At 63.6% G+C, this 12,296-nt stretch overlaps 1 protein-coding gene across 5 annotated transcripts in view; it reads right to left on the reverse strand.

The window, feature by feature from the left end:
• The window catches only part of INPP5A (inositol polyphosphate-5-phosphatase A), a 162,680-nt gene that overhangs the window by 22,829 nt on the left and 127,555 nt on the right, over positions 1–12,296 (reverse strand). For all 5 annotated transcript variants that reach the window (XM_045068816.1, XM_045068813.1, XM_045068814.1 and 2 more), the window contains exon 9: positions 11,668–11,752. In XM_045068816.1, coding sequence (XP_044924751.1) covers positions 11,668–11,752 — 85 coding nt within the window. The remainder of the gene's footprint in view (positions 1–11,667; positions 11,753–12,296) is intronic.

Raw genomic sequence — 12,296 nt, forward strand, 5'->3', positions numbered from 1 at the left:
TCTGTTTTGATGCAAAGTCACCTGTTTGTGGAGCGTGAACCCCCTTCCTGCCTCTGAGCCCATCTGTCAGTGATGGCCAGGTCTCCACTAAGGGCCACAGGCGCCCAGAAGGTTCTCAGCGGACGGTCTGTGTGACTTCACCTTCCAGAAGCATTCTGAGGAGGTCCTGCTCCTCTGGGAACAGGATCAGAAGGTTCTGGAAGACGACGCCCTCCTGTCCAGAGCACAGGGAGCAGCTGGGGATGCACGAATTCATCCCTGTGGCCTCTGGGCCTGGCCGCCCGCTCCAGCAAAGCCGCCCAAATCCGCACCTGGGGAAGGGGCTCCTGACACACGGCCAGCACTTTGAGGATACCAGACGCTCCCTGTCTGGCTCGGGGCAGAGCTTTCGGGAGGGGTGAGCAGGGCCATTGTCCCGGGTCGCTGTCCCTCCCCCAGGGCCCACAAAGAGGCGGGACAAGGTGGAATCCCGACTTCAGTGAGCAATGAAAACCGGTCGGCCAGATGTGCGCAGCTGTTCAACGTGCAGGGAGCGGACGAGGGAGCCTGGGCCCGGTCGTCTTCAGGACGGCCTCGGCTTTCCTTCCCTCACGCAGGGCCGCATTCCACAGATCGGACGCGAGCCCCCAAGCCAGCCTGGGCCTCACGTCCAGAGACAGCCGAGGCAGCTTCGAGTCAAACACCGGAGCGAATTCGTAAGGAATTAGGGCTACAGCCACAGGAAGGAGACTTTCCTGTTTTCGAACCAGGACCCCTGGAGGAGGCACTGGGGCCCGCGAGAGCCTCTCAGCCCCCATGGTGTGGACACGTGGACACGGGACACCCTCATCTGACCTCTCCTGCCAGGCCACCTGTGGGCACACTCCGGATGTCTGAGCTAACCCCGGGCTTTAGCTGTTCACGTGCCTCCCGCTCCCAGAGAGGAAGAACCCCGTCAGGGGAAGGTGTCTGATCGCTGAGTGTGTCTTCACGCCCCAGACATCAACCCAGGGAGGGAAGAGGAAGCTTCTCTTCACTCGTCCGCCTGAAACACTCCCTGGGCTACAAGCGCTTCAGGGGACAAGTGAGGGCGGCCCAGGGAGGACACAGGAGAAGCAGGAGGCAGGGAGAAGCCCCGGGCCCCGCCCCTCGCCGCATGGCCAGGGACTCCCGGGGACGGGCCCCTACTGACCTGTGGTCTGGCCTCCGCGGACTGGTGGGTGGGCTCGAGGACACATTTCCCCATCGCTCACGCCCTTCCCGGGAAGCAGGACCCTGCTGGGGGCCTTCACCCCCGACAGCTCCGCAGAACGGCACGCAGGCCCGCCGAGAGCGTGAGGCTGCAAACAAAGGCTCTGGCCTAATTTCAGCCACAGATGCTTGCGGGGCCGACTCCGGAAAGGCCAGCGGGAAAAGCTTGCAGAAAAAATGGCCCTTAAAACAACATCTCCAGGCTTCAACAGAGGGGCCAAGGAAGCGGTGAGCCCAGCAGAGGGCCCGAGGGAATGGGGGGCTGAGGGACGTGCCTCCTTGATCCCAGACTTGGGAGGAGGACCAGAGCCATCCGACCACAAGGACCTTGCCCCGGTGCTGCCCAGGACCCGCCGTGGGACCCTGTGCCTCCCTCCTGGGACGTTCCTGATGAACCACTACAACAAAGTGAGAGCAATGCCATGCTTTTGCGGGGGGCTCCGGAATAAAGGGACGCAGCCAGCCCAAGACCGGCTGTCCAGGGAAGGGCTGCAGACACCGTTGAAAGCAGCGAGGTCGGCACCCTGGCCATAGCAGAGCACAGAGTGGGGACCTGGGGCCACAGGGTTAAGCCGGCCTCTGCCGTCCAAGGTGGGGCAGAGCCATGAGCCAGGAGACAGGCAGGTGCCCTGTGCAGCCTTCTCCAGTGGCCCGAACTCTGTGTGCTCATGTGGGCTTCCCGCCCAGGAAACAGCACAGCTGTCTCTGTCCCTTCCGGGAGCAGGTCCCATGCGTGAACCCAGGCGCCACGCATCTGCTAGGAGCGGCCGCTTCTTGACGGACAAGACACCCTGACCCCGAGCGGCCTGCGCAGCTCCACCTGCCGGCTTCACCCAGGCCCGGCAGGGATTCCCAGCCTCTCCACGGGACTGAGCACACGCAGGACGGAGAAGCTGTGGTGCGGGAACCAATCAGCTATGGGTTCGAGCCCCCTTCGGACCAGCCTCTCCTTCCCGTCTGGGTGAGACATGCGTGCAGCTCCTAAGGAGAGCCGGTTCCGTGCCGCGTGTCCAGCAGGAGAGCCGGTTCCGTGCCGCGCGTCCAGCAGGAAGCCAGTTCCGTGCCGCGCTTCCAGCAGGAGAGCCGGTTCCGTGCCGCGCTTCCAGCAGGAGAGCCGGTTCCGTGCCGCGCTTCCAGCAGGAGCCAGACCGAGGCCAACGGCTGGCACCCAGGTCATGGCCACGAGCTGTCCCCCGCCCTGGGACACTCCGCTGCCCATCCCCACAAGGGGATGCTTGGGGTTCCTCATCCTGTCTCTCAGCTGTGAGTGCCACGAGGACTCTGCAAACCACACCAACAGCCCTTATCTGGAAACCACCGACTGACCGCAGGCCGCTCAGATGCTCCCCTGTCCCACTGCCCTCCTAGTTATTCTGTAATTCCGGCTAAGTCCGACACGTACAAGTTCCGGCAGACGCCTTTGCACAGCAGTGACCAAAGAAGCATTTCTAACAGGTTCTCCTTCACGCAAGTTAGTGGAAAATCATTACCTTTTAAAATTAAAGTTTTTGAACGACTCTAGAAGACACAGCTGGCTCCAGAGTAGAACGGCACCTGCTAGCCACAGACAAGCCTCTAGAGACGCCGGCCAGAAGGGCCCTCGCCACACCTGGGGGAGCACCACGCACGCGTCCCACACGGCCCAGAGTCCAGGGGTAGCGAGCACTTCGGAGCCCACAGTTGGGCCCACGGGTGGTTCCCTGTGAACTGGGCTCTGGGGATTAAGTGCCAGGTTTTGAGCAGCAGATGCCCCAGCACTCTGGTCACCCACTGGTGCGCCGGGACACAAGCTAAGACCTGTCGGTCCCACGTGATTAGCACTCCCTGATGACCAGCATCTGCAGGCACCATTCCAATCCTGAACATATGCAAAGGTCGTAACAGGGAGCCACCACTCCCGGAAGCCTCTGGAGGGGACACCATTGGCTTTAAAGCTCTCCTTGGTCCCCTAACCTATGTGTCCCAGGGAGAGTGCTCGGAGAAGAGCGTCTCAGCCGCCCACCATCACTTCCTGCCTGCCCCCGCTGCGGGTAGGCGCACACGGCACTCAGCTGCCCCTTAGCCGGTGTGGCCGTGGCCATGGCCCTGTGGACGTGGCTGCCGAGCACGTCTGGGATCCTGGCACCCAAAATAGGACAGACACAGCCATGCACACCCAGCCTGTGACCGAAGCCCCCTTCCCTGTCCCGCACACACACACGCACGCTCGGAGACACAGGCCGCAGATGCACGTGTCCACACAGTGGACGTGCAGGACACACATGTGCACACACGGGCAGCCCGTGTACGTATACACACGTCTGACCCACACTCAGGCACACACACGTGCACACTCAGCTCCTGAGACGTGTGAAGGGGTGCGGGCCTGGGGGTCACAGACGGGAGTGTCCTGGTGGGGGCCCCCTTGGTTTGGGGGACCAGGCTGGTCTGCGCTCACACAGAAAATGGTCCTGAATCGGGCCAGGGGCCTGAAGACCACGGAGCGCAGCTTCTACCGGGGTCTTGTCCTCCCTCTGGAAAGGTGCCCACTGCTCCAGCAGGCAATGCCCCCCACTGCCCCCAAGGGTCCCCTGGCCCGTTTACGTGGACTCCTCAAAGTCCCTTCCCACAAGCTCCAGCTCTAAGTTTCCCCCAAACCCTCTCAGTTGCCCTCTCAGGGGAATGAGACCTATTAATAGGTGGGGACACACCACCACTGGGGACCCCAACGTGCCAATGCCACAGGAGGAAGGGCCCAGGCCAGCGCACGGGGGGCTTGGGGGCGCCGCCGGCGGGTCAGGAGGAGGCACTGTGACGACGGCCAGGTCCGTTGCCAGGGTAGCATCCTGGTTCCGACTGTGCACTGTTCATCCACGACAACACACCGGAAAGACCCGTTCATCTCCGCTCCCAGGACGGCTCCGGCCGGGCCACAAGGGCAGGCGATTGTGGTACACGGGGCAAAGCCCAGCGGTGGTGGTGAGCCCACACGGGACCGTGCAGCAGGTGTTCCGGAAGGAAGCTGCGGGGGCTCCTCTCAGAGCGGCGTCCAGCAGGCGTGTGCACGCCCACAGCTCGGGCCAGCAGGAGGCCCTGCCTGGGGAGACTGCACGCACTCTTGGGTTGGTCTCCTGAGAACACCCAGGCTTCCACAGACACACCGGGTCTCCGACCGGGAGGAGCGGGGGCAGGGGCACGTCCTCCCGCCAGCAGCCCAGGCCCAGGCCGACAGAGCCTCCCCACCGAGCTTCGGCACCAGCCCGCGTCTAAAATCCCCACGAGCGGCGCCGGCGCTGAGAGCAGGACAGAGGAGGCACGAGCCGGCGGCACACAGAAAACGGCAGGACAGGTTCGAGAACGTGGACCTGACCGTGAACCAGCCAGTCAAGCGCCCAGAGCAGGGCACAGGAGAGAGGAATGTCTCCTCTCGACTTCTTGCTGTAATTGTGGGAATAACCATTTTGACGCCAATCTACCAATCGGAGATAGAAGCTAACGTTTGTAAGGCAACGTCTGGGAGAAAATACCCGGCATGCGAAACCCGGAGTTGTCATAGTTAAGAATAACATCTTACATTCTTAGTGAAAGAGAACAATTAAGAATAACAGTTTGCAGGGGCGCCTGGGTGGCTCAGTGGGTTAAGCCGCTGCCTTCGGCTCAGGTCATGATCTCAGGGTCCTGGGATCGGGCCCCGCATCGGGCTCTCTGCTCAGCGGGGAGCCTGCTTCCTCCTCTCCCTCTGCCTGCCTCACTGCCTGCTTGTGATCTCTGTCTGTCAAATAAATAAATAAAGTTTTTATAAAAAAAAATGAACAACAGTTCGCTTCAGCTTGATGCCACAGGCCCTGTAACAAACCAGACCAGAGAGAGGTCTCTTTCCTTCCGAAGCAAAAATGAAATAAATGTAATGATCTGAATGAGAAAATCGGTTGTTCTCATACCAGACTCTCGAAGAGCCCCACAGAGACGCTCACGCCCGCACGCGCCCCGCCTGGGCCGCCGCAGACACCAGCGGTGCCCGGAGCACGGAGGCCTCCTGGACACGCGGCCTGTCCACACGGGCCCCCAGTTCAGAAGAAAAACCCTCACGACCAGCAGAGTCGACAGAGGTTGGGGCTCGGGTCTGTGACGGCTCCACGCCCAACGAGCTTTCTCCGGGTGCCTCTTGGACGTGGGCTGGCGTGATCGACTATCCACCTGTCCACGACCACCAGGCTGGCCAGAGCTCCTGGGCCACTCCCACCACAGCACAGCAGAAACACTGCCTCCCTGCTGGGGGCTGTCACGGGCTGTTGGGAGCTGTTGGGGGGCTGCGGGCACCATGTTGGTGGTGGAATATCTGGGGTGCGGCTGGTGCAGCAGGCTACGTGGAGACCAGAGGCCCCAGTGTTTCCTCCTGCACTCAGTGGGGGCACAGTGACCTTTCTGGCCGGCTGGGTCCTGGGGGGCACCCGGAGACGCTGGGCCAGGCCATGATGGGGTAACACCCCTTTCAGGCTGAGTGGGAGCGCCCTCCCCAGGACACAGGAGCACCCTGGCCGCAGTGAAGTCTGGCCTCTGGGGACAGGGCTCTGGCCACCGGGGAGCTGGCCGCACCCCTCCTCTTGGCTGGGGTCTTTGGTGGTTTTGTGATGCAGGGAGCGTGCTCTGCCGAGGGTCCTTCTGGTCCGTTCCAAGGCTGTCCCTGTCAGCGCGGGGGGAGCCCCTCCCAGACAGGTCCCCACGGGCCCACCTGGCACCTGAGCACGGGCACGGTTCCGTCCCTGCCAACTGGGTTTTCAAAACGGCCACCAGCCTCCACCACACATTCATCACCATCGCTGGCAGGGATGGAGACGGCAGGTGGGCGCGGCCGGGCCTCGCGGAGACCGGAGCGCCTGGCACGGCCGTCACTCTCTGTCACTGCGGCCGGCCGAGCGCCCCAGCTGCCAGCTGCCACCGCGCCAGGCATGAAGCACAGCCTTGGAGCGGAGCCGCCCGCAGGGCTGAGCCGGAGCCTGCGTCAGAGACCAGCTCCGTGACACGCGGCCCGTCGGCCGGCACGTGACGGTCGTGTCCGTGTGTGTTTTAATGACGGCTCTGGCGCGGCCAAGTTTGCTCCCGGGCCGTCTCCCCGGCTCTGCCCTGCGAGCCCGTGGGCGTCTGCGCGCCTCCGAAACAGGAAGCTGCCGGCTCGCTGGGCCGGGGTCGTCTCAACACACGCGGCAGGCCCTGCTCCCGGCCCCTCGGCCACGACACGGTCTCCCCGTCCTGCTCGGGCCTGGCTGACCCCCACGCTGGGAGACGCCCCGCCCCACCCCGCTCCGGCCGCCGGACGGACAATCGCTGCCTGTCCTTCACCGCGGCCGCGGCCGCGGCCGCTCACTGGTCCCTCATTGTTCTGAGGCAGATTGAATTAACCTCTGATGACTCCTGCCGGGACGCCGCCCCAGGTCCGGGCGGGCTGACCCGGCCGCTCTAGCTGGGGGAAGCGGCAACCAGACCCAGAGCCGAGTCAGGCAGCAGCTTCTCAGGGCAGCGCTCCGTGGGAAGAGACCCAAGTCGCTGTCCGGCAAGAGGCCCGTGTCCATCCCAATGCCCCCTTCAGTCTTCCCACTCGCACACTGTCCAGGGCACTCCTGCTCACCAGCCACGCTGCCCTCAGGTGATCCGAAAACCACGTGTAGCCCCTTCTCCGGAACCAAGGGTAGAGGTTAGCATGTCCTCCTCCTGTCCCCAGGACCCAGTCTGCACTGAATGTGGGCGTCCGCAAGCGGCTTTTCTAAGAGGAGTCACGGCTCCGGGCGGTCTGCCTGTCCACTCGGGTGGAGAGGCGGAGGCCCAGGCCCAGGCCAGTAGGTGGGCAGTGTGGGTCCAGCCCCGCCGCCTTCTTCTGGCCGGTGTCTCTCCTGGGCCGTGCTGTGGTTCAGAAGGACAGGTCGGGCGCCCCACTCACCTCCTTGGCACTGCAGAGGGACACAGAGCACCCTGGGCCCCGTGGAGGATGGACAGCGGCCCCCTCCTCCAGGCTGCCCACACCCCAGTGCCTGTCCAGGGCTGCACCTCCTACCCCGTCTGCATGCCAACCTCACTGATGCCCCCAGACTACACCTGAGAACCCGACAAGACCCCACAGCTCCCAGCTGTGCCTTCCCACAGGAGACCCCAACCCAAAACAGGCCCTGCTGGCGTCTGGCCCGCAGACTCAGCGGCATCCGAGTCTCCTGCGAAGAGCACACGGTCCCAACGAGCATGGGCGCCCGGGGGAACGCCACTCTCCGGTCGCTGCTTCGACTCCCCAGGGCGCAGGGAACGGACGGGAAGGCACGTCAGGCAGAGCAGACGAGGTGCGGGACTCCAGTGTCCCCAGTCCGGCCAGGTCTTGGGGCTGTCCCACCACGAGGCAGACCCACCCCCACGGCCCCGCTGGCACCAGGCTGTCGCCACAGGGCCAGGTCCTGCGTTCAGCCCGACGCGCAGCAAACGAGGAAAGACGCCGGCTGGGAGCGGCCTGCCGGGAAGCGGGGCCCAGAACCACCCGCGCAGGCTGGAGAAAGCCAACCAGCAGCTGACGGCCCCTAGGACGGCCTTCTGCGAGGGTTCTGGAAACATGGCGGCAGGAATGGGGTCGCGGCGGCACCGCCCAGTCCGGAACTCACGCCAGCCACCACGTCTGCGTCCCGTGGGGAGCCGTGGCTCAGCAGCGCCAGCTCGGCGGGCGTCCTGGCTGCGCACCTGCGGGAGCCTGTCCCCCGACCCCACGCGGGCCGTGGCGCCCAGAGGCCCCTGAGATGCACGAGGCTCAACCTAATGCTTCTCAGCTCAGGGCCTGCGGGTCTGGGGCCCCACGGACGCGCTTCTGACACGCTCCCAGGGACGCTGCCCAGCCGGAGGTGGTGCTTGACGGTCTCCGTACATCCTCACTGGGCAGTTAATTTGGAGCAGTGCGAAGTGCAGTGGGTCAGAGGCTCGACGGAGAGCCTGCGCGCTGGGCCCTGAACCCACCTTCGCCAGGGCCGGACTCAGGGTGCCCAGGTTTCCGGAACGCCGCTCCTCAACTGTCCGCTCGCAGGCTCGCTGTGGGTACCTCAGGCTGACTCAGACTCTCAGGGTTCCCACAAAATCTCTATCAGTTGTTTTTTATAATTGAAGCCCCTTTAAGGGGCGCCTGGGTGGCTCAGTGGGTTAAAGCCTCTGCCTTCGGCTCAGGTCATGATCCCAGGGTCCTGGGATTGAGCCCCGCGTCGGGCTCTCTGCTCGGCGGGGAGCCTGCTTCCTCCTCTTCCTCTGCCTCCTGCTTGTTCTCTCTCTGTCCCTCTCTCTCTGACAAATAAATAAAATCTATTATTAAAAAAATAATTAAAAAAAAATAACCCTTTTAGAAAGCCAAGCCATGCTAATAGTAGATTCTGATCTTCTAAGAGATGCTCATGTGGTATTTTAAAATTTGGTACCTACAGACGCCTTACCTCGCGCACTGAAATCAATCACCAGTGCCAAGAGACTCGTTCTTTTCCAGCTTAACTTATGTGTAGATGAACCTCTGCCAACAAGCATGTTTGTGTTCAGCATTTGGCCTTTCAAGTGTTGTCCTGGCATCACGGGTTGAAGCAACCCCAAAATCTGTGTCCACCCAGACCTCAGAACACGACCTTATTTTGAAGGAAGGTCTTTGTAGACGTCATTAGATGAACCAGGCTGGCTTTTGGATGGGCCCCAAGGCGAGGGGACGAGGGCGAGGAGGAAGGGCCGTGAAGACGGAGGCTGGGAGAGGCCACGTCAGGACGACGAGCTTGAGAAAGTGTCGTGCTAGCCCCACGCTACCATCGGGGCACCTTCTGGGACCCTTTGAGGCCTCCCTGGACCCTTCCTGTCCACGCCAGGAGCCCTCATCCTCCCAACGACACACCCTGGGTGTCCCCGCTCGGCCTGCTGTGGCTCGGGCCTCGGGTTCCTGAGACCTCCAGCCACCGACGGTCCCGGGCCTCCCCAGCACCACCACGGTGGGGCCTCCCAGCAGGGCATTCAGCAGGGACCTGGAGGGACGCGTGGAAACGTTTAAGAGAGGGCGCACCGGGAATGTGCTTATTACGTGACCTCCTCAAAGGAGGGATGACACAACGGAAGACAGTTACCGTCTCTCCAGGTACTTAAAACCGTACTTGGTGCCTGACGTCACACAGACGTGCAGGGGTGGGAAGGGGCAGACGCTGTGGGATCGTAGCTTGTCACCATCTGAGCTCCGGAGATGTAGGCAGCCTGACCTCCCCACGTCCCCTCGCCCCCTTGGCTGGTGGTGGGGTGTGGCCGACTGCCCTGGGGTGGGGGATGGGGCCAGGACCCCAAGATGCTGGGCCAGGGCCAGTCGGGCTGACAGGAGGGGGCCCAGCGCAGGGGCCTGTGGGCTCCGGCAGGGCAGGCACATCTGGGCTGCTCCATTTCTTCTGCAAAGAGCATTTCAAGTCATTCCTTCTCTAGGTCCGTAAATCTGACGGGAAAATCGTCAGAACAAGACCCTCCTCTGCTTTCCTGCAGGACAGACTTTCAGACTTGGTAGCCCTTCCGAGACGGACGCTTACGGACCCCGGAACCGTCCGGGTTACGGCAGCTCGAAGACTCTTGAAGCTCCTCAGCGATCTTGAGAACACGTCAGCTGTGAGGAGAACCGACCCCGGTTCGCAACAGCCCCTCCCACCTGCCGGGACCCGCGTGCTCAGAAGCCCCTTGTCTGTCGTAGGACACGGGCCGAGCTGCGAAGGCCACGGAGCAGGGGAGAGGCATCAGAGAAGGCACCTTGAGCGTGAGGGCCACGTTACGTGACAAACGGCACGCAGCACCCTTTGTTAACCCTCTGAGTGCTGCCCACCCTCCGCTGTCTTCCCGGAGGGCGTGCGGCGCAGGAGCCCAGCTCCACAGGTCTCAGCCCGGGGTGGGCAAGTGTGGTTCTCAGGCAGGAGGCTCTGACGGCACCAGCACCCGCGCGACTGGCCCCCGCGCGACCGGCTCCCACCACCCCGCGGCTCCCGCCCTTCTGCAGGCCAGCCTCCTGGCTCAGCCCCTGCGGGGAGCCGCCGCGCCGTACATCACGCACCCCTGGGGCAGCCCAGGCCGCGCGTGGAGCAGAAGCCCCCTGCTGGGGTCTCTGTTTCACGGCGAAGAAAGGCCACGTTCGACTGTCCTCGGACCTCCCCCAGCGCACAGCCTGCTGGGTTAGGCCAGAGGGGCGAGGAGGGGCAGTGTGCCCAGCGGGGTCACCCAGCGTAGAGGGTCCGGATGTCACAGAAGTGTGGCTTTTCAACCCCCAGTGGCCTGAAATTAATGCTGGTGGCAGCCCTTGGGGAAGGACCCTGGGGCCCTAACAGCGTCAGACACGGGGTCACGTTTCCACAAGACGGACAAGCTCCCGGGCTCAGCCTGGGCCCCGACGGACTTGCCCTCCACCCTCCACACTGGGGAAGACCAAACTAGCAGCGCCATGTGCAGGACTCAGAGTCCCGGCGGGGCTCACCGGTCCGTCCAGGCGGACAGCCCCGTGCCGCAGCACTGGCACCCCCGCCCCCCGGCCTGCCAGCACCTGCAGTGCGCCCAGATGCGCCCGCCTACTGCCTGTGGGCCCGCCCAGTGGGGCGCCATCGGATCAGCTGCATCACGAGAGAATTCCCACATCCCTCATCTGTCGCCCACAGGGAGCTGTACCGATGGACAGCCCGCCCCCTCTGACTTCCAGGAACAACTTCTGCAGAGACAGACAATGCACGCGCAGTGGGGTCTGTGCCCCGGGATCCCAACCGGAGGGCAATCGCTTGAACAGCCCCCGTGTCTCCACCGGGAGTGCGCTGTGCCCCTGCTGTGGGCTGCCGGCCTCCCCGTGCAGGCCTACTGGCGGGGTCTGGGCAGACTCCCCTTGACTGCCGCTGGCACTGGGGCTGTGGTCCCTGCTGCACAGGCACACGGTGGACCCTCAGCCCCAAACCAGAGCCCTAGGCCCCCTCCCCAGCTGCGGAGGTGATGCTCTGAGGTCCCACGGCTGGGACAGTGCAGGGCCAAGGCCGTCTGTCCACACCTGTTCTTAGTGGAACGCCCCGCCGGGTGCCTGTGGGTGCACCCAGGAGACACAGGCCTCCACGCCCCAGGAACCGAGTGACGTCCACGAATCTTCCGGTGAACGACTGGTTTCCCGCATTCTCAGCCATGAAGAGGAAGAAGCAGCCCCTCCAAGCCGCGTCTCCCCACCGGCCTGTCTGCTTTTCAACAGCGGACAACAGAACCGTCCCAGCAGGATGTGACGGCACGCCGTTGGCAACCACCACCTGAGCACTGCGGAGGTCGGCGGGACTCTGTCCCTTTCTGGTTCCAGTAATGGCCCCTGTCAACTCTAAAACCTCCTCATGAGGAATATTTGTCTTAAATACGAGCAGTGAAAACGACAGAGCTGATCCTGCCTGTGAGGGCCCTGGCGAGGCTGGGGCAGGTGCCTACCTCCACCACGGACTTGGAGTCCAGCCGGAAGTTGAAATCGCCAAACACAAAGTAGGACACTTTCTCGAACCGCTGGTCGATGATTCTGGGAGGGGAGAAGGAGACAACATCACCGTCACACCAGGCAATCAGCCTCTCTGCTGCCCCACGCCCCATGCACGCACCTTCCACGTGCTCCCGAGCAGCAGTGACCGCGACACACCCACCAGACGCACGCGGCTCTCTCCACACGGACACGCGCGAGCCACCTACGTGTCCTGCCCAGTGGGCCTGCGCAGCGTGGAAACCGCATCTGGTGGGAAGTGTAGCCTGCGCGTGGGAAGAATGATGGCCGGCCGCGGGGCTCTCGGGGGGGGAGCTGGGTGGGGACGCAGGGGCAGGACTGCTGGCCGGGGCCTTGGCCTGGCACGCCCACGACCCCTCCCAGCAGGACGGACCCCTGTGTCGGCTCTGACGCGTTCAGGTACCGGCCCGTTTCCACATTTCCGAGGCACAAAAGCACGGTGAGGTGCGAGGTAAGGTTGGCGCGGGCTGTGTCGTTTCCAATCGACCACGGTCTCTCCTACCCTTGCTCTGCGCCAGCCAGCGGCCTCCACCCAGTCACCTCTCCGCTCACGGCGAGGCGCGAA

The sequence above is a fragment of the Mustela putorius genome, unplaced genomic scaffold, assembly GCF_011764305.1.
Source record: "Mustela putorius furo isolate JIRA1106 unplaced genomic scaffold, ASM1176430v1.1 tig00003909_pilon_pilon_pilon, whole genome shotgun sequence".
Lineage (NCBI taxonomy): Eukaryota > Metazoa > Chordata > Mammalia > Carnivora > Mustelidae > Mustela > Mustela putorius.